The sequence below is a fragment of the Myotis nattereri genome, assembly GCF_964212035.1.
Source record: "Myotis nattereri genome assembly, chromosome: 3".
In the NCBI taxonomy this organism is placed as follows: Eukaryota; Metazoa; Chordata; class Mammalia; order Chiroptera; family Vespertilionidae; genus Myotis; species Myotis nattereri.
The window spans coordinates 151269621-151294446 of NC_138077.1; the positions used below are offsets into that span (position 1 = coordinate 151269621).

The window sequence follows — 24826 nt, forward strand, 5'->3', positions numbered from 1 at the left end:
CTAATTAAAGCCAGGGGAGTCTTTAATTGTGATGACAGAATCGGTTTCAGTTTCCTTTCTTTGGGTCCTCAGTCCGAGAAGGTCGTTAATATTTCAGCATTTGGGCAATGCAATCAATCACAAACATCAAGAGGTTCCTTATATGGGAAAAAGGGAAAAGAAGGGAAGAAATCCCACCAAACCTCTGCACTTTCAAGGTGCTTTGCTCCTCTACGAAGAGCACAGTGTAGTGTGAGTACCGCTTGCCGGCTCAGCTTCAACTCTCCTTTGCTGACTTAAGAGGAGAGCCAGTCGTATTTTTAGTTTAGTAATAATGCTTAGCATCTTTCTGTAACTTCAATGACCAATAGGTGGGCTTATTTTCTACCGCGTTATTACTTCAAGCAAAATACTGGCAATATGGAGCAGTACTGGCTGTGTTTTTCAAACTGCTTCAGGCAAGGAGAGGTGTGTTTCTAAGAGTGTAGCTGAAAGGTATACATTTGTACCTCCAAGTAAATATCAGCAACCTATCTGAGGAGAAAAATGCACATCCACAGCTGCTGATCCAGAAGCAATTGGTTTTCCAGCAGGTTCCTATATTTAATCTACATTCTGCACCAGCTATATTAAATGTAACAAAGAAATGCAACCCAGAAATTATGCCTGGAGCCAAGTCCATTAAAGGTACTTTGGAATAACTAGAGACCAAGCACCTTAAAAGCACCAGAAGCTATTGATACTTAAGAGGGGGGCTGTGAATAATCGCAACCGCTGCATTAGAGAGGGGAGGGAGAGGAAAAAAAAAAAATCAGCCAAATTACGCTTGGTTAATTCAGAGTAACAGATCTGCCCCCAAGTGAATTGGAGGCCTTGAATTAATTCTGTTATGACAAATCAAGATAAACGTTCCCCCTAAATTGCATGCGATTTAATTAATTTTTGAGATCCTGGGTTTTTTTTTTTCTCCCTCCTAGCTAATAGTTCACATGCTCCTGTGCTGTCATTGTGCTTGAGTGGGCAGACTTCAAAGTGATATTAAATAACCAACTATTAGATTTACCTAGCACGTCCTATTGGAAAAGTGCCATTTAATTACCTAGCCTGTTCAATTAAAGGGACAGCATTCTCTGAATATAGCAGCTTGCTGTTGATTACCAGGGAAATGAACTCGCTGTCTGGCGGCGCCTCCGAGCCTCACGCTACCCCCTCCCGAAACACACCATCCACCGCCAACCACCACCGAGCCCCCTCCCGCCGGGAGGTGGGGGCCGCGCTCACTGCGGCTGCGGGCGCCACGTGAACCGCCCGAGGAAAGCGGGGAAAGCTCCGCTCGCTCGCCGGCTCCCGCCCTGCGCTCGCCCCCTCGCGGGCCGAGGACGCGGGCCGGCGGGGCGCCTCGACCGAGGCCTCGCGCAGAGCCGGCCTCCGTCCCAGTCCCGGCCCTGCAAGAAAAGGCTCACCGGGACCACCACCGGCGCTCCTGGCGCATTTCCTCGCCCTCCCAGGACCTGGAGCCCAACCCGTCATCACTGAACTTCCTCCTCTGGCCGCACTTTCCGAGCCCGAGGTGGGGGCGGAGGAAGAAGGGTTTGGAGAAAAGAGAAACGGAGTTTCGAAGCTACTTGGTGGCGCTTGCATTGAGCTGGGGGGTCGGGGGCTGGGGAGGAAGGGGACAGTTGCAAGGTTGGCCAACTTTTGTAAAATGGGGGGTGGGGGGGAGACAGGGGTTGGCCCCTTTAAGATTCACTCTCCCCTCCTCTCCACCTCCACCCCTGCCTTTCCCTCCCTCTCTTAGAGGCCAATTTTGTTAATTAAATGTTTTGTTTGCAACGCAGCTCTCATTCATTGCGGACACGTCATTCGGAGCAGATCTAAGCCAGAGACCAGATCTCATTAGATAAAGCCCATCAGAACTAAGAAAATGGAGGAGCCACTAATTAAAGCTTTTAATTGTGCGGATTCGCTGCAGCAAGGCAGCCGCTTTATCTGAAATCTTGGAGGGAGAGGAGGCAGAAGCCCAGCTCTGCCCAATCCACACTTGGTCGCCCAGGGGAGAGGGGACTGGGAAAAGCAGTGCCCATACTACCAACGCCCGCCCCTCCTCCCCCTGCCATACACACACACACACACACACACACACACACACACACACACCTCCCGGCTCTCCCGCAGCGTTTTAGCCAGATCTCGGTTGTTTCACAAAGCTCACAACCTCAAAGTCAGACAGTTTAAAAGCCCTTAATAAGTTGCTCTGTGGTCCCTGCCAGGCCATGGGGCCGCAGGGTCGGTCCCCTTCACCTGGTAGCCAGAGAGCGGATTACTCCGCCCTTCAGTGGCCCATGGGGACTAGAAAGCTCCTCCAACAAGTGTCCTGCAGCGAGATTCCGGGGGAGGGGTACCTGCGAGGGAAAGGATAGTGCAGGCCTCCCACCTTTCCACCTTTTGGCATCTTGATGGGCAGAGGGAGGAAACACTGAAGGGGGGGGGGGGGGGGGGACAGGGGGAGGCGAAGAGTGTCAGCTGCTGATGAGCCCTGAGCAGAGTTTGAGGCCATCAATTTGGTGCTGAGCTAGAACTCATCCCTCCGAGACGGATCTAAAAGGCTTTCAAGATAGCATCCAGTTCAAGAAAAGGCCTGGTTCCAGTTTTCAAATTCAGAGGAAAAAAGAAAGAATAAGGACCCAATTAATACGGCTCCACCGGCACATACCCCCTCCACTACTCCGTTAAGCCACCGAAAACAACAAATGGGCATTTATATTTGGCCTCAAGTATAGGGAAAGGAATGGAGAGTCCCAGGAACCCACTTGCCTAAACTTGTCCTGAGGGAATGCAAGTGGACCCATCTTCCTTTTAATTAGTGGTAATCAGAAGCAAAGGTTTTTTGAAGGCACTTGGAGAAGAGATGAATCTGCACCATTCACCGTGTCTGAACAGCACTGTCAATTTTTCCACTTCAAACCACCGTCCTTTCTTACCACAGTTTTGCTCTCTATTTAATTACAATACTGTCAAAGCTCAAGGCACTGCTTGGAAGGAGGTCCAGAAACCAATGCACTCATGCTCCTGCTGGTTTTCCAACATTTACCTCTAAAAGAACATTAGTGAAATTAATGCTGCCATCTTAATTTCTAAGTAAGAGCCCTCTCCCATCATGTATTTCTTTTACTTGGCTGATTGAGGATGCCAGCAGAGTAGACACAGGTTGCTTCACTGGAAAAATCAAATGTCATTTTACTCCATTTTACACTAAGGATATCACTGGGCTAACTATACACACACTCAGCTCTGAGCCACATAGGGATCCTTTTCAGTTTTCACTGCAGAGTGAGGGAATCACAATGGAGCTAAACTTTGAACAAAATATCTCGTCCACTGATTTGCTGCCATTGAAAAAAAAAGAACAAAATTTTCTACTAATCACTATAAAGAAAACGGTTTAGAGCAGAAATTTAAATAGAATGCAATTCTTTTTCAAAGTGAGCGGTTCTTGAGCACTCCTCTAGTATCAACGGTGCGCATGGCTTTTTTTTTTTTTTAATTACTGGATGTTGAAACAAAACACCTCCTAGAAGCATTCATGTGCATCAGTCTATCAAACCATTTACTCAAATTAAATGTGTAATCCTTCAAATGCCTCCTTTCAAATTAATGAGTTTAAGTAGCTTGAGTTCACCTGAAAAGATCCTATAGGCACCTGACCTCCTGAATTCTTTCCATTAATTGCACCGAAACTTGTTGGAAAAGACTGCTTACACTGCCATATGAATGTTCCTATACATTGCTTTAAAATGCAAGATTAGTATATTCTATAGTCTCTTTTCCTGACTCTCTTTTGGGAACCAAGGGTAATGACACAAATGACAACAATAAACCCCCAATCTGACTATTCCTCAATAGTTAAAAGCTACAGATTCTACATCGCAAACCACACACTAACACTGAGCAGCACAAGCCTCCAAGTAACAGTATATAAAGAGAAACGTTACCATTAAGTTTTGAGGTGGTTTTTTCCTGTAAGAACTGCAAGTCTTTAAACTGATGGGTAATCAGCATTTTTCACAAGGAGACACAACACAAAGAATGAATCAGTTTTACAGGCAAAAAAGTTTAAAGGAGCTTATGTCAATATCATAATTAGCCACAACAGGCAAATCATTTCCACTAATTTCACTTTTAAATCAATCTTTTGTCTCCATTCTATGTAGATCCCTACCTTGCTTTAAGAAAGCAGCTTAACTCTCACTGGAAATGTTTTATTTTTAGCAGAGGGTCCCAGTTGGGGCTGACCACTTAAAATTTTGGTACCCAGAGTGCCCAACTTTTGCACACCTCGCGGCACCCGACGGGCAGTTTTTATTTAGTATAGCCTTCACCATTAATCTGTCATTAAAAATTCGAAGATTAACACATGCTTCTTGAACCCCTTAAATTCAGCCAACCAGCAGGTTCTTGAGGTGCAGACCACAAGGTATTCTCCTAGGAGCTCTGCTCCTTTCCTTAAAACCCTTGGTAACCTTTGGCCTTGCCATTGCTCTACTTTCCCATCTTGGGAAGGGCAGCCAAGTCTTACCTAATGTAGTCATTTCTGCAAAGGATCATGCCGCTCTTGGTGTAACAGGACGTGCCGATGTCACCCAGCTGCGCCTGGCAGCAGGAGCACTTGAGGCATCGGCTGTGCCAGTAGCTGTCCATGGCATAGAGCAGAAAGCGGTCCGCAATCTTGCCCCCGCAGCCTGCGCACCGCTTCCAGGAGAGGGAGCCGGCCGTCACCGGGGGCGGCTGTGAGCTGCTGCCCGGATTCACCATGGTCTGCAGAAGGCGGGAAGGGGAAAGGGAGCGAAATACAAAAAAAAAATACGGGCGATGCAAAAGTTAGTAAGTGCCGCGTGAGCTAGCGAACAGTTCCCCCCCCCCCCCCCAGACTTGCTGGAAGGAAGCAGCAGGGCAAGGGCGGGAAGGAGGGTGAGGGGAGAGGGAAGGAGGGAGGCTCGCCGGCAGCAGCCGCCTGTTTACTTTTCTCAAGCTTTGTTCTGAGGCCACGAGCTCCTCTCAACTTTCCAGCGCTCCCCACTGCTGACAATTCCAGCTTGGGTGCTGTCAAAACTCCGAGAGCGAGGCTCGGCCGCGCGCTCCACCCCTCGCGGCGCCTCCTCCCAGCCCCCGCCTCCGCCCCCCGCCCTCCCCTCCCCTCCCCGAGCCGCCCGCCTCCAGCAAATGAGGGTCAAACCCACCCACCGCCGCGCCCGGCCCCTCCCCAGCCCCGGCCAAGCCCCGAGTGCGAGCCGAGGGGAGTGGGGAGGCGGCCTCTGCCGGAGCCACGTTCCCTCCCGAGCTCTGCCCTGGGAAGTGCAGCTGCAGTTCACAAGTTGGAAATAGTTCGGTTTTCTGAGAAGGGAGGGAGGAACAGGCAGAGGGGAGATGGAGAGCGTGGTGGTGGGAGGAGAGGCTCCGAGACCCAAGAAGGGGGGGGGGGGGGGAGGACGAGGGGCGGGGGCGATGTGTAAAGTTGCGAAACTGGTTTTTCGTATTTTAAACAGCACCTTTCACATGCCATTGTGGTGACCGCCATCTCCCATTATTGTTCCAAATCTCATTTCATTTTGAAGATCAATGAGTGTTTTCTCTGGGTTTTCAGGACACAGGCAAGAATAATAGATCATTGAACTTTAGGATGCCTGTTAACTTCCTATACAAACACTCTCCACTTTGGTCTCACTAATCTGCCCTTGATCAGCAATTTAAATGCTAAAGCTTTGTTCCTCCGAGGGGGTGGGGGGTGGGTACGGGGAGGGGTACAGATAATATGGGAGAAGGCACTATTAAAGGATGCACAAGTTACACTCGAGCCAGTCCTGCTGTCACCAAAACTGCTTTTAAAAATTCCCCACTCTTCCTAATGAATGTCATGAGAGAAGCAACTGGGCTATAATATGGGAATCAATTTATAAAGCTTAGCCTAAACCGATTAATTTGTTGCCTCCAACCCGGAGTCCAATAAAGTCCTAGTGTTCCTCCAGTCACTTATTCTATAAAAAGATCAAGTTATTTACTGCCAATTAAGCAGCCTGTTTTGTCTTTGTCCTCTGTAAGCCGAGAGTGTGGGCTCCCCCCAGGCTCCCAGCTATCTGCTCAAGACATTCAGCTGATACCTCAGAAGGGAGAGGGCGAACTTTGCCTGTCCCCGGCCCAACTTGGCTGCTGGGGAAAAAAAAAAAAAAAAAAAAAACCGAGGGGAAGGGAACGAAACAAGAACTCGGGTTCCTTAAATAGGCCGATTTTAAACACATTTCCTCCGAAAGAGTCCCGGAACGTGTGTCCAGAGACCGCACAATAAACCAGAATAAGAACTGCACCAATTAAGCTGTAACAAAACCCTGAGACTTTGGAAACAAGACCACTCTAAAACCCATTAGCATTGCATTTATCCGAATGCATCATACCTTTATGTAAATTGATTTATCTGATGCATTTACTCGAGGAATTGCTTTTTGTTACAATTTCAGCCCTAACCCAAATGAATCTGCATTTCCTGCCCTAGGTCTTTAAACTGTTTCCCCCAACGTTTTAATCGCTCCGAATTCCTTTTTAAAAGGGGAGAGGAGGGAGGAGATTGCAAGCTCTTCCCCGCCCCCCTCTTTGGTGAGAGGTAAATATATATGTATATTTTTTTTGAAAAGGAAACATTACACTGAGAAAAGCATCCAGTAACCCCATTAGCTAAAGCTCTTAAGGACAAGCAATACCTTAATGCTGATTAAATCTAAAAGAGATGAATCAAGAGGACTGACCAGAAACTGACTCCCCTGATAACTAAGGACGGGCCCTCATCAAGTTTCATTTAGAGTTGGAAAAAAAAAAAAAAAGAAAGAAAGCTTTTAAGTTAAATAGGCTTATACTCTAGTAATTACATAGCCAAGCAATTTAGGTCCTGGGATAGTCAGTGAAATAGAAAGCAGAACTGGCAGCTAGAGGCAAAATCTGCCCCCCTTTAACAACGTCTCTGGTGTTTTTTAATGGAGACCAAGGGAGGGACAAACGGAGCGCTGGCAATTTGTAGTACAAAAATGGATGCTTAATTCATGTCTTGATTTTAATTAGGTGATTCACCGGATTTCTCCTGGATTGGAACAAAAGACTTGCAAACCAGGAGGAATGTTTTAAAAGACCCAGCAATACCGAATCCTGCTCACTTAGATCCTTTCTGCCACTGTTTCAAAAATAGTGTTTACTGGGGGGGGGGGGGGGGGGAGTCGTGCCTATTCCCCCCACACTACTTCTCACACTTAAACCCTCCATGCAGCCCCCGCTGCCTTTCCCTTCGGAACTGAAAACCTCCCCACCCCCTCCAAGGTCCTCACCAGCCCGGTCTCCGAGAACCCTTTTGTAAGCAGGAACCGCTACAAAGCTGGCGGCCGGGGCTGCCCTCCGTGCTAGCTCGCAGGCCGGCCTCGGTAGTTTCAGACTCGCGCATTATCCAAGCCAACGTATTGTTTACTTGCCATTCGGGACGGTCAAGGGAAGGCAGCCCCAGGAAACAGCGCCGGCCCCCAGCGGTGCCTCCTCCCACCCCCCGCCCGGGCTCCCCGCCGGTCCCCTTACCTGCTGTTCCCCTATATTGCAATACTGCGAGAGGCGGCGGCGGCGAGAGGCGAGCGGAGCCGCTCGGCTTCCCAGGAAGGGGCGCCTTGGCTGGAGGGAGGGGGAGCACTTGCAGAACCAGGAAAGGGGAGGATGGGGCTACGGGCTTTTTTTTTTTTCTTTTTGAAACGCGTCGCCCTGAAGCTGGGTTGGGGGGCCCCGCGTAAGTGGCAGGCGGCCGGGCACAGAAGTGTCAGTCTCAGTCCTCGTCCTCCACCTCGGGCTCCGCGCGAGCAGCGGAGGCGCCCTCGGCCCGCGCGGCGCGGTTCAGGCGCGGCGCAGCGGCAGCAACTGCTGCAATCGCTGCTGCAAGTTTGGCAATGTGGCTTCACTTTGTAGATTCCCCGCCCGGCGGCCCCCGCCCCCGCCCGCGCGCCTCCCGCTCCTCCTCCTCCACCGCCTTCCTCCCTCCCGCGCGCTCGCTCGCTCGCTCGCTCCGGGCTGGCGGCGGCGGCGGCCGTACGGCCGAGCCTCCTGCACCTTCGGCCGGGGAGCAGCCGCAGAAACAACAGCTCCGGGAGCGGCGGCGGCGGGTGCGGAGACCGGGAGGCGGGCCGCCGGGGAGGCGGGGAGCTGCGGCCGGCCGAGGCCCGGCGCGCGCGGGAGCCTGCGCCGCTGCCGGGGCTGCTGCCCGGGTCGCCGCTGCCCTGCTCGGAGGCGGCGGCGGCGCTGGCCTCTCGCGGGCTCACTCGCTCCCTCCGCGGTCCTTACACATGTGTTACTGACAGAGCAGAATCCCAACTACTCCCCGGCTCCGCCGCCGACGTCAGCGACCCTCAGCCACTGGGCGGCCGGATTGTTCAGGCGGAATAATAAAACCTGCCAATCCGGGGCAGGACAAAGGGATGCCTGAAACGAGACTCTGGGGGCGGGGGGAGCGAGCCTGGCGGCGGAGCGGCCGAGGGAGGAGAAGGGAAGGGCCCGATTCCAGGGACCGGGACGCCGGGGACCCGCCGGAGCTGCCCTGCGCGGCCCGGGATCCCCGGCGGAGGCGCGGGGAGCCGCACCTGCCTTCTGAGCGCGCGGGAGACTCCCGGGACCCGCTCCCGTGCGCCCCTTGGGGATTGACCTCCCCTCAAGCGCGGGCGAGACCCAGAGGAAACTTATTGCACCTCTTTCTCAGAAATGGGTCTTTTCCTGTTTTGGAAGAAAAGTCTTCCCCAGATCTAAGGGCGGTGGGCTTCACACACACACGCAGAAGAGGTGGTTTACAAAATAATTCACGGTGTTGGGAATTTATGAACCTAGTGGAAGTTTAGTTAACGAGGGAAACCCAGTAAGGGACCAGCAGATCCTAAATACTGCTTGCTTAACCCCCCTTCTCAAGAACCCGAGTATAAACCAAATGCCTAGTAGGCACTTCATACATATTCGTCAATTGTTGGTAGTAAATAGATCACAATCCTTATTTTTGAAGTTAAGGAAAACGGGGGGTGGGGGGGGGGGGCGGACGGAGGTGGGGAGCCTTGCTGGTCTATCCATCCCGTTGTGGAGGATGAGAGGCCGAATTCCTTAGGGCCCTCAAAAGCAATGGACTTGCAAAATTCGCAATCTCACAGCCGCTGGAGAGTAAGAAAGGTCACTTCCAGTATAAATCAAGTTTTGAGGAATGCTTTTAGGGTACTAGCCTGGAAGTCTCCTTCCAGGGCCCAAGCGCAGCCTAGACGCTTGAATACCTAGTCATTCAACTTTATCTTCTGTGCCAAATAGGTTCAATAAATCTCTGATCTGGGGCTAATATTAGGTCTGATTATTATTATTAAGTTCCAGGGAGATTTTTCTGGTGGAAATTATCATGAAAGTGCAAAGCCCTTCTGCAAAGTGTCATTAAGTAAAACCAGCCTTGTGGGACAAGTTTTCATATTGTATTAACACTCAGTACCGCTAGATTGAGAAAAGGAACCTGCAGGAGAATCTGGCTAGACAATGCAGACGTTAAGCATCTATGGTTTTTGTGTCTGAGTGGAGATTTCTGTCTTTCAAACCATCAAAACCAAGCTGCAAAAGAAACAGTAATCATTGCCTATAACATCGAGCAGAGGACATTTTAAATACCTACTTGAATACTCATTCCTTTATACTTCTAGCACCAAAATTAAATTAATTTTATTGATTGGTATTTAAACTTGCATTTTTATGATCAAGTGCTCGTACAAAAAAACAGTTTTTTAAATCATTAAAACTACAGTAGTAATTGAAATGTCCTGTACAGCAAGCAGCTGCAGATGGGTGTGATTAAAGAAGGCCAACTTAAAAGATGTAATATTCCTTGAAGGTTTGTAAGGAAAACTATGTTAAACCAAATGAGGAAAGCAACCCCATAAACAAATAATGCACACATTTTAATTCCCTGGTTCAGTGTTAATTCATTAATAATTTATAATAGTCAAAAAGAGATGACACAAGATCTTAACTTATGATTTGTCATGTACAAGTAAATTTCCTCCTCCAGGCCTTAATTTTGTCATCTACAAGTTAGGGAATTAAGCAAAATGGTCTTACTTTCTCCTTTTTAAAAAATTATTTTCTTAAGTAGAACACATAGTACATTGTTCTGTGATGGTGTGGTACTTTAAGTATTTCCTGAAGTATTAATGCTAAAATAAAATCTTTAAAAGGACATGTTGGAAATTTAACCAGGCACATGTTCAGATATCACCAAGTGATTCTCCAGAAGGATCCACGTAGTTTCTATGGAAGGAAAGGAGAGAACAAGAGCATGATGGATAAAACTTTGAATATAGAACTCTAGTCTAGAAAGGGCCTAGCAGGTGGTTTTGGTGTTAGTACTATTCTATGTGTAGTGAGGTCTTTACATATGTCCTGATAGATTAGCGTGGGTGGAGTATATTACCAGAGAGCTTTATTTGCTGATGTTGTGGTTATTGAAATACAAAAGCGATAATGGCTAACAGTCTCTTCTGAGAGGTAGGGAGTAAATGCATTCACTGTAATCAAAATTCAGGTGTACTTTAACCACAGCGCCACCACTCGGTGGTTTTTATTTTTGCATTCTTTGCATTTTGCAGTCCATCCTCTTCTGACTAGCAAAATTTGTGGTATGAAATGCTTGCATGAAAACCAATGTCAATCTTTTATTTCCACTGGTGCTAAACACACACAACTTCATTATGGGTAAGTGATTTCTCTATTCAGGTATTCTTCAAACAAATATAAAACAGTGTTCAAAGGAATAATCCTGGTATATAGTAAAATCACCTGAATTCAAAATAATAACGTTATATTGTGCCTAGAAGTTTAAGAAAACTCTGGCATCGTACATTCATCATTCAGCCTACAATGAGAAATACGAGTACATTGCTTTGGAAAAGAAAGAGAAACTCAAATTGTTTCTTTCTTGAGTCTTAAAGGTAGAAACTGTGTTGATACTAGATCCAGCTGTCATTTCCCCTACTTGCCCCCAAATTATATGTCTGTACCTTCCCTTCTTCTTATTTAAGTCCTTCAGTCATCATCATGTTTCCATTCTCCAAGTGACAGTTCCCTAAGACTCTCCCATGGGCAGTCAGAGGTTCCACACAGACGCCAGTTGCCTTACATGCCTTGAGTACAGCCAGACTATGTGATACGGAAATGGCAACCTCCAAGACAAAGTCCCCCAGTTCTTTCTCAAGAAAAAATATTTTATCTTTTTAAAGTATGTGCAGAACTGGTTGTGAAGGCAGTCTTTTTTAGGGAGGAAATTTAAAAAATATAACCTGCCTACCTTTATTGCTGCCATCAGAGAGATCCCTTGAAATCTAAAGGTTCAACCAAGGTGAATCCAGCAAGATTGAGTCTAGGACAACAATTCCAAAATGTTAAAGAGTAGAGACAAGAACCGGGAAAGGTAGATACCTCATCAAAAGATGTAAAGAGAAAACCCAAGGAGGAAGAATGGCAGTTAGGTCCCTGCCAGTTTTGTATGATGTTGTTGGCTGGGGGGGTGGGGTGTGGGGGGGTGGGGGGGTAGTACTGCACAATAAACAGTCAGGTAGACGGCGGCAGCATTTAAGGATAGGGGTTTTGCCGAAACCCGGTTTGGCTCAGTGGATAGAGCGTCAGCCTGCGGACTGAAAGGTCCCAGGTTCGATTCCGGTCAAGGGCATGTACCTGGGTTGCAGGCACATCCCCAGTGGGAGATGTGCAGGAGGCAGCTGGTCCATGTTTCTCTTTCATCGATGTTTCTAACTCTCTATCTCTCTCCCTTCCTTTCTGTAAAAAAATCAAAAAAAAAAAAAAAAAAAAAAAAAAGGATAGGGGTTTAGCCCTGGCCTGGTGGCTAGGTTGGAGCATTGTCCCATACACCAAAAGGATTTGGGTTCAATCCCCAGTGGATGTTTTTTCTCTCTCTCTCATCAATAAAAGCATTCTTTTTAAAAAGATAGGGGTTTATAGCAAACTCAGCATATCAAGAAACTGCATTTCAATGAACTATACCCTGGTTTTATTTTTTTTATTTATTTTTATTTATTTTTTTTTAATTAAATCTTTATTGTTCAGATTATTACATTTGTTCCTCTTTTTTCCCCCCATAACTCCCCTCCTCCCAGTTCCCGCCCCACCCTCCACCCTCACTCCCCACCCACTGTCCTCATCCATAGGTGCACAATTTTTGTCCAGTCTCTTCCCGCATCTCCCACACCCCTTTCCCCCCGAAGAATAGTCAGTCCATTCCCTTTCTATGTCCCTGATTCTATTATAATCACCAGTTCATTCTGTTCATCGGATTATTTATTCACTTGATTCTTAGATTCACTTGTTGATAGATGCATATTTGTTGTTCATAATTTGTATCTTTACCTTTTTCTTCCTCTTCCTCTTCTTAAAGGATACCTTTCAGCATTTCATATAATCCTGGTTTGGTGGTGATGAACTCCTTTAGCTTTTCCTTATCTGTGAAGCTCTTTATCTGACCTTCAATTCTGAATGATAGCTTTGCTGGATAAAGTAATCTTGGTTGTAGGTTCTTGGTATTCATCACTTTGAATATTTCTTGCCACTCCCTTCTGGCATGCAAAGTTTCTGTTGAGAAATCAGCTGACAGTCGTATGGGTATTCCCTTGTAGGTAACTGAGTTTCTTTCTCTTGCTGTTTTTAAGATTCTCTCTTTATCTTTTGCTCTTGGCATTTTAATGATGATGTGTCTTGGTGTGGTCCTCTTTGGATTCCTTTTGTTTGGGGTTCTCCGCGCTTCTTGGACCTGTAAGTCCATTTCTTTCACCAGGTGAGGGAAGTTTTCTGTCATTATTTCTTCAAATAGGTTTTCAATATCTTGCTCTCTCTCATCTTCTGGCACCCCTATAATTCTGATGTTGGCACGCCTGAAGCTGTCCCAGAGGCTCCTTACACTATCCTCGCATTTCTGGATTCTTTTTTCATTTTGCTTTTCCGGTTGGGTGTTTTTTGCTTCCTCGCATTTCAAATCATTGACTTGATTCTTGCGCTCCTCTGTTCTGCTGTCGGGAGTCTGTATAATATTCTTTATTTCAGTCAGTGTATGCTTAATTTCTAGTTGGTTCCCCAATATAAGATCGAGGGTCTCATTAGTTTTCTTGTAGATCTCATTAAGTTTATCGGCGGCTTCTAAACAGTTCTTGAGAGACCTTAAAAGTGTGGTTCTGAACTCTAGATCTTCCATTGACAATTTTGTCCTGTTTCTTTGTCTCCGCATTTTGTTATGCTTCCTTGGTGCACCCCCTAGTGGTTTTTGTTCATGGTCTTATAGTTAAATCTTGATTGTTGTAGCTAATTCCAGGGAGGGTTTGACCTTCAGGCCAAGTGGCTATGAGAATCAGCTGTGTCAGCAGTGAGAGAACTTCTGTCCTCTAGGGAGGTGCTAATCTGGCGTTTGCCTGAGGCTATCCGGCAAATGCCTGTGTGCAGGGCTTGGGCGGGGCGGGTCGCACAGGATCAACAGGGTGGGCCGGAGAGAGCAGTTATGGCTGCTCTCAGTCCTGTCCCCAGGGGCTCTGCCTCTCTGAGTCCCAGCACCTGCTGCAAAGCTCGGAGAGAAAGCTGCACTCGCTCTGAAGGAAGCCAGACAGTCCCGCTTCTCCCGTTTGAGTCTGGGTCCCTAAAGACTCGCCTGTATCTGGAGCTCAGAGTCTGCGACTCCCTCCCGATTGAAAATGCCCACCGCGCCCTCCGCCGCCAGCCCGCTCTGCGCACTCCGCACCTCAGAATTTGACTTCAGCACTGCGCCTCCTCTGAGTGTCCGTATGCGTTTCTCTTTCCTCCTAGTTGTAGGACTTCCACTCAGCCAGCGTTCCAGTGGTTCTGGGTGATGTCCGTTCTGTCTTTTAGTTTCACTTTTGAAGTAGTTGTTCAAAGCAGCAAACTCCGGCATTAACCTATGCCGCCATCTTGGTTCTCCCTGGTTTTAAATATTGATAATATTCGTTTAAGTTTTTTAAAATCCCTAACCAATATCTCACTACATGTTTTATGTGATAAAAGAGTTAGGTAGTTACTGTATTAGAACATCCTTGTGTTTTATTTATTTATTTACGTACTTACTTACTAGAGGCCCAGTGCATGAAATTTGTGCACTGGTAGGGTCCTGGCGGCTGCCAGCTGCAAGCTGGGTACTCCCTTCCTTCCCCCTGCCAGCCCCACCCCCTGGTCGAACTTCCAGACGAACTCCTGGTCGAGGCGACAATTTGCATACTATGCTTTTATAATATAGGATTTATTTATTTTTTAATCCTCACCCAAGATACATTTCTACTGATTTTAGAGAGGAAGGAAGAGAGATAGACAAACAAAAACATTAATGGGAGAGAGAAACATCGATGAGTTGCCTCCTTCACATGCCATGATGGGGTACCGAACCTGCAACGTGACTTAGAATCCAACCCATGGCCCTTCGGAACTACCCTCCAGCTAACTGAGTCACACCGGTCAGGGCGTTTGTTTGTTTTTTAAGCAATCCAAATATCTACATTTGGTAAATGTCTCATCAAATTATATTAATCAGTATTTAAAAAGTTCTATCCTAACCTCTCTTTTATAGGCTGAAAAGCATAGTGAAGTAGATTTGTTACAATAAAATAATTAGGAGATCACTGAGGAACACAAAACAGCATTGATATTGTGATAAGAAATATAATTTAACATGTAGATTTTTCTTTTAATTATTCTATTGGATTAGGACATTTGAAACTCCTAGACATGATGGGAAAGTTGAAAAAGATGATGGCAAAGAAGGAAATACATCTCTGACAACTATTTTGCCTGACATAGCAAGGCCGCATATTATATTGGCAAGAAATTACTCACTTTCTTCACATATATTAATTAGGGTAGGAACAGCACTTTTAAAATCCCCCAGATCTGCCTCAGAGCTATCAGTAAATCTTGTTATATGAATATGCTTCATACTGATGATATCACAGGAAAAATATTTGGCTTATTAATACTACCTACTTCCAGGACTGAATTCTGTCAACAATATTCAAACACAAGATATTCTACATCTATTATTGCAAATAAATTATTAGACTGTATGCATGAGTATATTAAATGTTCATTAGGGTCTTCTAAATGATCTAGTGGGTTGACAGGCAATGCTTATTAAAGCCGAGTTACATTTTATTATGGATAAATTTAATTTTGTAATAGTTACAAAGGAGTGTATGTAGATGTCTGGGCCATTTGTGTATATATGAGGTGGTTATTACTAAAATATATATTAAAATTATAAATCCAGTAGAAAAATAGCAATTCCATTTAACATTAATTACAGTTCCTATCCAAGATGATGAAAATGAGCATTCATTGATGGAGAAACTAAAACATTAAAACATAATTCATTCCCCCTTATGTTCCCACTAATTGTTCTTGGTAAAAGAAAGGCTAATAATTCAAAAATTTTAAGTTACCAAAACCACGTGTGTGTTTTTTCGTTAGTGTCACTTTTAATTATAGTATTGATATAATTAAGCACTTTCTCTATGTAGATTTGTAATAAAATGTAACATTTTAAAGTATAATACTGGTTTCTATTTGCTAACAAAAAAAAGTTGATGAAAATATGATAATATTTATTCATCTAATTATAATGAATGACCCTGGTGGAATTAGGGGAGTTCAATCCATAGCTGTCCATAGACATGAAAAACACACATTTCTACTCTATACAGTGCCATAAATTTTTTAGAATAAAAAGAACAACCAGATATGGATTTTTTTTAAATAATAAAATTGGATAACTCAATTGACTAAAATGTGTTCCCTCCATGCAGAGGTACACATTATAACGTCATCATTTATATTTCTCAACATAAATCAAATTTCATAATAAAATTGTTTTTGATGAATCACCACTTCTTTTCCAGCTTCCAAACATTCTGACAGAGAAAGCAAATTTGTCGATTTCTCTATATGATAAGAAATCACTGAAAATATATTTAAGACTTTTAGTCTAAGATGATAATTGGGGAGAGGGGAGGATTTCCTTTAAAGTATTCAAGTGAAGCCATTTAGAATTTTGGGAAGACAACTCAAGAATGAAGTAGAGTTTCTTTTCAGCGATTTTTTCAGAGCCATCTGTTGTGCTGTCTGACAATAAATAAGGCCAGGAGAGGTCATTACAGAACAATACTCTGGAAACAATTCACTTCAAAGAGAGAATGAAAACTTAAACAACGCTACCTTCATACATGTTTGTTCTAATTAGAGGATTAAAACATCCAAGCATTGTACCCAGATGCCTCTCTTTGCTCTGTTTTTATTGCTTTCCTCCACTGAGATAACATTTAACACTGCATTGGAATTCCTACTTACTGCTGTGTCCAGTAGTAAATCCTGGCACATTATTAGAATATCTGCCCTGTTATCAGCTCAGCCAGGGAATGAATTATTGACGATAACTCATTGCTGGGAAGACTACGTATGGCACGCCAGTGAAGTTTTGATAATTTCTAGAAGTCATGGTAATTTATGGGAAGGGGTTTTGATTGATCTCCCACCACCTATTTTGCACCTATCAGTAAATAGGACACATATTGATGGCCTACTTGAACTACATTAACAATATGGGAATTCACAACTTAAGCATTTTTTTCCCAGTACAATTTCTATTAAAACAGTAACTCAGTTTCTATTAATTTTCTTCTGCGTGGTTTACCCATGGGAGTGAGGAATCATAGACCTAGACTACTGAATGCATAGTATCACTATTCTAATAATTATTTAAATACTAGAGGCCCAGTGCACAAAATTCATGCATGGGTAGGGTCCCTAGGCCTGGCCCGTGATCAGGGCCCATCTGGACCTTCTGGCTACTGGCAGGGGCCTTCCTTTGTTCCATGCCAGCCCCTGGTGATCAGCGCATGTCATAGTGAGTGATCAGTCTCCCGGTCGAACTCCCGTGGGGACAATTTGCATATTAGGTATGTATATGTGTATATATATATATATATATATATATATATATATATCCTCATTTGTAGCCTTTTGGAAAGAAAGCCCTGAGACCATTGGAACAGGTGAGGATAGAGCAAAATGTAGACTGAAAGATTTTACAGTGTCTTCAAGTGTTAGCATACAGCTGATGGAATAAAAGAATCTTTATAAATAACAGTAAGCAAGTTATCATTTGAAAGAATGTTTGTAATATATTTGATATAAAATTTAAAGATACCATTTAATGTGATATAGTTGTCACTTTAAAGTCCACTTGTCAGAACACTAAATAATAATCACCACCAATTACAATTTCCTTTTAATTTAGGTTTGTTTTCTTCCTGTCTCATTTTTGCTACATTCTCCAAATTCAATTCTTTTTCGGTGTAAACTCCACTAACTGGGCAAATGTTTCCCTATTTCTTTACTGAGTTTTCATCATAATAATTTCATTATTGTTTTATTTACTACAATTGCTTCCTAGAAAAATAACCCATATTTTCAACTATTAATATATGCCATGCAATATAGCAAATAATATAAATGATAATTTAAAGTTTAATGGTTATTTTCTAGATGACATTTAAACCATGTCTAGATTTCTAGTAATTTCAACTTATACCCAAATAGTATTTAGTAATCTGATACAAAAATAATGGTGTCTCTTTGCCAGCACAGTAAAGATTGGGGGTGGGTAACTTGACTGAGCACTTGGGTTAAAGAAGATAATTCTTTCTTCATTTTATCTTAATTTAGTAGCTGCTAGCAGTCATATAAACAATCTCAAAATTAAAAGATAATGTTAATGGAAGAGTCTGTTGTCATAGGATAATGGTTTCCTGCTGCTAGATTAATGCAGTGGCAATAATACTGGAGCAGTTATTGAAAATAAGGGGAAGACAAAGCTAGGAGAGATTTATTTTTAAAGCAGGTGTCATGGATTCTAGACACTGTTGTGTTACAATTATTTGGTTTCAATTTTGCCAAATGGCTGATAGAGAATTATCTCTTTTTCCTGATGGATGTGGGTGGCAGAATGATTTTTGCTGGTAGCCCCATGACCAAAGAATACATTCTTTCAGGCTAGAGGAATAGATTTGTGTGACTCTTCCCATCTGAAAGCACCTTCTAAAGGCTGCCATTTAAGAGAAACAAACATCAAAAATGCACAAATAAATGTGTCCTTTACAAAAAATAAAATAAAACAAACAAAAACAAGCATCTACTTATCAATAATTCTAGAAACATTAATAACCGCCCCCGACATTGACACCCCAAGCGCATTGTTCTACAGCAAGCCCTGGCAATGGCCTATAGGACAAAGCTATGTCCATGGATGTCACCCACTGCAGCCAACTGTCCTGGACTTATTTCTTTGAATACATATGATAATTTTGAACCATTCCTGTGGCATCCTCACAGCATTGTGGTAGTTAGAATTCTAAGATGTTCCCAAGATTCCCACCCCCTGGTGCAAACAGCATCCCTTCTCCTTGAGTGTGGACCTGACTTACTATGGTGAGCACTTTTTAAAATATATATATTTTTTATTGATTTCAGAGAGGAAGGGAGAGGGAGAGAAAGATAGAAACATCAACGATGAGAGAGAACCATTGATTGGCTGCCTCCTGCATACTCCCTACTGGGGATTGAGCCCACAACCAGCATGTGCCCTTGACTGGAATCAAACCCGGGACCTACCAGTCCGCAGGCCGATGCTCTATCCACTAAGCCAAACCAGCTAGGGCTGGTGAGCACTTTTAAAAGAGGGTCTACAGGTCAGATGGAAGAAGTAAAAGAGATTCAAAGTTGCAGAAGATGTTCTCCTATTGGTCTGGAAGGAACAAACTGCCCTATGTGAGAGACATCATGGAGGGGCCTTATGGCAAGGCCTAAAGGTAGCCTCTAGAGCTGAGAGTGGTCCCCAGTCAACAGCTGGGACCTCGGGGGATAGGGACTCCGTCCTAGAGCTATAAGCAGGTGGATCCTGGCAACAACCGGTGATCTTGGAAGAGGACCTTGAGCCTCAGGAGAGATGGCAGCCCGGCTACATCTTGATTTCAGCCTGGTGAGCCATTGAGCAGAGAACCCAGCTGTGCCATTCCCCAACTTCTTACCCACAGAAACTCTGAGATCACAGGTGAGTGTTGTGTTGAGCCACTAAGTTTATGATAATCTGTTATGCCCAAATAGAAAATTATAATACAAAAGCTGTGAGAAAAAGGCAAATTCTTTCCCTCGAATCTGAATTCTACTTGCTCCTTGTTGTCCCATCCCCCTCCCTAGCAGAACTTGGAGCAAAGACATTGGAGAGTCCTCATTACAATCAGGTGTGTATCAGTTAGGATTTCAGTTTATAAGCAACAATAACCAACTCATGCACAACTCGTGCTCAGTGGCTCATCAGGAGAAATCAAGGTGTCAGCCAGGCTGCCATCTCAAGGTCCTCTTCCAAGCTCACTGTATCTTTCATAAGAAATATATACGGGATTCTAGAATTGACATCAGACCTGAGGACCAGTTTGAGAAAAAGCAAGAACAGAGGAGCTTTTTAGTAATGAAGCAGGAATTTTAACAGTAGGCTTTTAGCAGGAACAAGGTGGTTAGTGTGGTGTTGCATGTACAGGGGCCTCCAACTGTTCCTATTCGTGGGCCCTATTTATTGGGCATTCTCAGGTCATATGCCTGTCTCCTTGACAAAAGGAAGGAGCAGCCTCTTAAACTTTCATAGTGGGCAAGCCCTGGAAGTCCCCTCTGTAGAGTAAGAGAAAGGCAATACCCTAGAAGGCAATAGATACTAAACAATAAAAAAAAAAGTGAGAAATGTCAAATGTCAGCCAAAATATATGTGGTTAAAAGGTGAAAGGAAGAGACAAGCACATCCAAAACGTCATAAAAAAGAGTGAGTGTTGGGCCACAGGAAATCTCATAATGAGCCTGAGGAACAGACTTCTGCAGCACACGGGGGGGGGGGGGGGGGGGGGGGGGGCGCGCGGGGCATCTGAACAAATTCTAGATCCAAGGATCCAACTGGCTTTATATAGGCCCCACTCTTGGGTACACTAGACCAACATAGAGCAGTCTACTTCTTTTATTGCCTAACTCAGCCGTGGGCAAACTATGGCCCATGGGCCGGATCCGGCCCATTTGAAATGAATAAAACTAAAAAAATAAAAAGACCGTACCCTTTTATGTAATGATGTTTACTTTGAATTTATATTAGTTCACACAAACACTCCATCCATGCTTTTGTTCCGGCCCTCCAGTCCAGTTTAAGAACCCATTGTGGCCTTCGAGTCAAAAAGTTTGCCCAACCCTGGCCTAACTAGTGGCCCAGTACATGGATTCATGGACATTGAAAGGAAATTAATTAGGAGAAATATTTCAATATCGCTATTCCCCTTTCTCTATAATAGAAGTGTCATCCAAATTCACGATCAACTATGACAGATGGAAACACACAAATGCAATTGGTGCCAGTGAGAGCTTTATATGTATAGTGCATGCATGCGTCAATGTTTATTTTTAAATTGCCAGTGCACATATGTACTTGCCGGTCAGTTGGACAGTCGGATGTACATACTGTCAGTCACTTAGCCTTTTATATATATATACTAGAGGCCCGGTGCACAAAAATTTGTGCACTCGGGGGGGGGGGGGGTGCCTCAGCCCGGCCTGTGCCCTCTTGCAGTCTGAGACCCCTCGGGAGATAACGACCTGCTGGTTTAGGCCTGCTCCAGGGTGGCAGAGGGCAGGCCCAATCCCTAGGTGCAGCCCCTCGTCGGGCTCAGAGCAGGGCTGATTGGGGAGTTGGGGCGCCGCCCCCGTCATGCACAGAGCAGGGCTGATCGGGAGGTTGTGATGCCATTCCCTGTCACGCACAGAGGAGGGCCAATCAGGGGGGTTGGGGCTCCGTACCCTGTCACGCACAGAGCAGGGTCGATCAGGGGGTTGGGGAGCTCCCCCCTGTCACGCACAGAGAGGGTGGATCAGGGGGTTGGGGCATCACCCTCAATCACCCACAGAGCAGGGCCCATCAGGGGGTTGGGGAGCTCCCCCCTGTCATGCACAGAGCAGGGAGGATCAGGGGGTTGGGGCGCCGCCCTATATCACCCACAGAGCAGGGCCGATCAGGGGGTTGGGGTGCTGCCACTGTCACACTCAGGTCAGGGTCGATGGGGAGGTTATGGCTCTACCCCATCACACACAGAGCAGGGCCCGTGGTGGGGCGGGGGGGGGGGGGGGGCGGGGGGGGGGGTTTGGGGCACTGCACCCTGTCACACACAGAGCAGGGCCGATCAGGGGGTTGGGGCGCCGCACCCTGTCACACACAGAGCCACAGGGCGATCAGGGGGTTTGGGCGCTGCCCCCTGTCACACTGATCCCGGTGCTGGGAGGCCTCGAGGCTCCGCTGATCCTGGTGCTGGGAGGCATATTACCCTTTTACTATATAGGATAGAGGCCTGGTGCACGGGTGGGGGCCTGCTGGTTTGCCCTGAAGGGTGTCCTGGATCAGGGTGGGGGTCCCAACTGGGGTGCCTGGCCAGCCTGGATGAGGGGATGATGGCTGTTTGCAGCTGGTCACACACCCTTCAGGGTGGGGGTCCCCACTGGGATGCCTGGCCAGCCTGGGTGAGGCGCTGAGGGCTGTTTTAAGGCTGGCGGGTGACTGAAGCACCCAACTACTACTTTTTTTCTTTTACTTTTTATTCTGGGCCAGCTTTAGCTCTGGCTCCAGCTCTGAGGCCTCTGCTGCTGAAAGCAGGTATCTGGTTTGTTTGGGTTCTATAATCGAAACACTGTATCAACTCCAGCTCTGAGATCCCAGCGGGCTGAAAGCAGGTTTCTGGGGTTTTGTTTAGCTTCTATTTTTGTAACAATGTTTCAGACTGTAAGCTCAGAGGCCGGCAAGGCAGGCGGGGAACGTTGGTTTCCTCCGTCACTGAAGCAAGCAAACCTCATGTTAGTTTCAAGCTGCCTGGCTGCCGGCCGCCATCTTGGCTGGCAGTTAATTTGCATATCGCCCTGATTAGCCAATGGGAAGGGTAGCGGACGTATGGCTAATTACCATGTTTCTCTTTTATTATATAGGAGGATATACTAGGGGCCTGGTGCATGAAATTCATGCACTGCAGGGGGGGGGTGTCCCTCAGTCTAGCCTGCCCCCTCTCACATACTGGGAGCCCTCAGGGGATGTCCTAGTGATGGCTCAGGCCCGCTCCCTGCTCCCCTTGGGGATAGGGCCTACGCTGCAGTCTAGCCTCCCTTTGTGGGAGGTGACCGGGCTGATCAGGGGAAGGCACCAGCCCCGTTAACCCGCTCCTGCAGCCACTGCCAGTCACCTCAGCCAGCAAGGTTTTTTCATCAACATGGACTCCAGTCCCTTCACCATGAAAAAATGACAACTTTCTTTAGGCATTTTCAAGATATGTCTTTCATATAATAATAATTTCTTTATTATATTTTTATCCTCACCTGAGGATATGTTTCCATTGATTTTTAGAGAATGTGGAAGAGAAAGGAAAAGACAGAGAGAAACATCAAAGTGAGAGGAACACTTTGATTGGTTGCCTCCTGCAGGAGACCTGACCTGGGCCCCAGCCAGGAAGGAGCCTACAACCTAGGTACATGCCCTTGGTCAGAATTGAACTCAGACCCTGCCATCGGCAGGCCAAGGCATTATCCACTGAGATAAACCGGCTAGGGCAGGATATGACATTTCTTAGCCCTCCAGCAGCTAGAGGAGGTGATCTAAAAAAAACTAGATCACCTTTTTGGATTCTTATTACCCAAGTGGCATACAGGGAGCTTAACCAATGTGCGGTCAGAAAAGGTATTTCCTCTGTAGTTCACACCAATCACCAGCTTGACACCCTCCCACCTCCCCCCCCACCCAGGCCTGATGCCTCTGGCCCAGGCTTCAGACCTGGACAGGGGACCCCCATCTCCCCCCAATCACCGGCTCTGCCCTCACCCAAGCCTGATGCCTCAGTAAGAGGCGTCGACCCCCATCACCCTCCGATTGCCAGATTGGCCCCTTGCCCAGGCCTGACGCCTCCACCAGAGGTGTCAGGCCTGGGCAGGGGACCCCTATCTCCCTCCCATCGCCGGCTGCACCCTCACCCAGGCCTGATGCCTTGGCCAGAGGCTTCGACCCCCATCATCCTATGATTGCCGGCTCGGCACCCCCGCCCAGGCCTGATGCCTCTCGCTGAGGTGTCAGGCCTGGGCAGGGGATCCCCAGACCCCTCCGATTGCTGGCTCCGCCCCCCCGCTCAGGCCTGATGCCTCGGCCAGAGGTGTCGACCTCCATCACCCTCTGATTGAAGGATCGGCCCCTTGCTCAGGCCTGACGCCTCCACCAGGGGCGTCAGGCCTGGGCAAGGGGACCCCCATCTCCCCCGATCACCAGATTCTGGGTGCCTTCTGGGGCTTCTGGGGCTGGCCTGCGGCCCAGGATGGTGGCTCGCACTCGCCCTGCCTGCAGTATGCAAATTAGCCACCATCTTTGTTGGCGGTTAATTTGCATACCACACTGATTAGCCAATGGGAGGTGTAGCGAAGGTATGGTCAATTACCATGTTTGTCTATTATTAGATAGGACTAGAGGCCTGATGGATGAAATGTGTGCATCGGGGGGGGGGTGGTCCCCTCAGCCCAGCCTGCACCCTCTCCAATCCGGGACCCATCGGGAGATGTCCAACTGCCGGTTTAGGTCCAGTCCTGGGAATTGGACCTAAACTGACAGTCAGACATCCCTCTCACAATCCTGGACCACTGGCTCTTAATCACTCACCTGCCTGCCTGCCTCGTCACCCCTAAATGCCCCCCCCACCAGCCTGATCATCCCTCACTGCCCCTGTGTGCCAGCCTTATTGCCCCTAACTGCCCCCCGCTGCCAGCCAGGTTGCCCCCAACTGCTTCCTCCCTGCCAGCCTGGTTTCTCCTAACTGCCCCCCCGCTGGCCTGGTCACCCCCAACTGCCCCCCCGCCAGCCTAGTCAATCCTCACTGCTCCCCCCTGCTGGCCTGGTCGCCCCCAACTGCCCTCCTCTGTCAGCCTGGTTGCCCCTAACTGCACCCCCTGATGGCCTGGTTGCCCCAACTGCCCCCCCTGCCGGCCTAGTCACGCCTCACGTCCCCCCCCCCCCACTGGCCTGTTTGCCCCATGCAGCCTGCTTGTTCAGTTGTTTGGTCGTCCCTCACTAACCCCCCTGCTGGCCTGGTCATAGGCAGCCATCTTGTGAGGGCATGATGGTCAATTTGCATATCACCGCTTTATTATATAGGATATATTCATCAATATCCTATCTGTCACCCAATTATAAGCACCATCTTTCTCACCCCTTGGGAAGATGTGTCCATGGCTGTTTTAGAGGGTGGAGCAGGAGGGTATTACTTACACATGTCAGAGTTATTATGACCAAATGTTTAGGAAGGCAGTGGAAAAATAAGCCTGGTAGACACAAGGGCATTGAAAGATCCAGATTGTCCTGGCCAGTTTTGCTCAGTGATTAGAGTGCTGGCCAACAGACCAAGAGCTGAGGGTTCAATTCCGGGTCAAGGACACAAAGAACCTGTGCAGGTTCAATTCCTAGCCCCAGTCGGGGTGCATGCAGGAGGCAACCAACTGAGGTGTCTCTCTCACATTGATGGATGTTTCTCTCTCTCTCTCTCTCTCTCTCTCTCTCTCTCTCTCTCTCTCGCTCTCTCTCTCCCCACTCCTCCTCTCCCTTCCAAATCTCTCTCTCTAAAAAAAAAAGGAAGGAAGGAAGGAAGAAAGATCCATATCAATT

General features: G+C 46.7%; 1 protein-coding gene across 2 annotated transcripts in view; it reads right to left on the reverse strand.

Annotated features, from left to right (window-relative positions):
* LMO4 (LIM domain only 4) overlaps window positions 1-8340 on the reverse strand; it is a 17442-nt gene extending 9102 nt beyond the window's left edge. The window contains exons 1-2 of one of the 2 annotated variants that reach the window (XM_081087820.1): window positions 7585-8340; window positions 4556-4794 (exon numbers count right to left, since the gene is read on the reverse strand). In XM_081087820.1, the coding sequence (XP_080943946.1) occupies window positions 4556-4791 (236 nt within the window). In that variant the 5' untranslated portion in view covers window positions 4792-4794; window positions 7585-8340. Of the gene's footprint in view, window positions 1-4555; window positions 4795-4998; window positions 5169-7584 lie in introns of those variants that run through there. The other variant, XM_081087821.1, reaches the window with a different exon arrangement.
* Between the last annotated feature and the right edge of the window lie 16486 nt (window positions 8341-24826).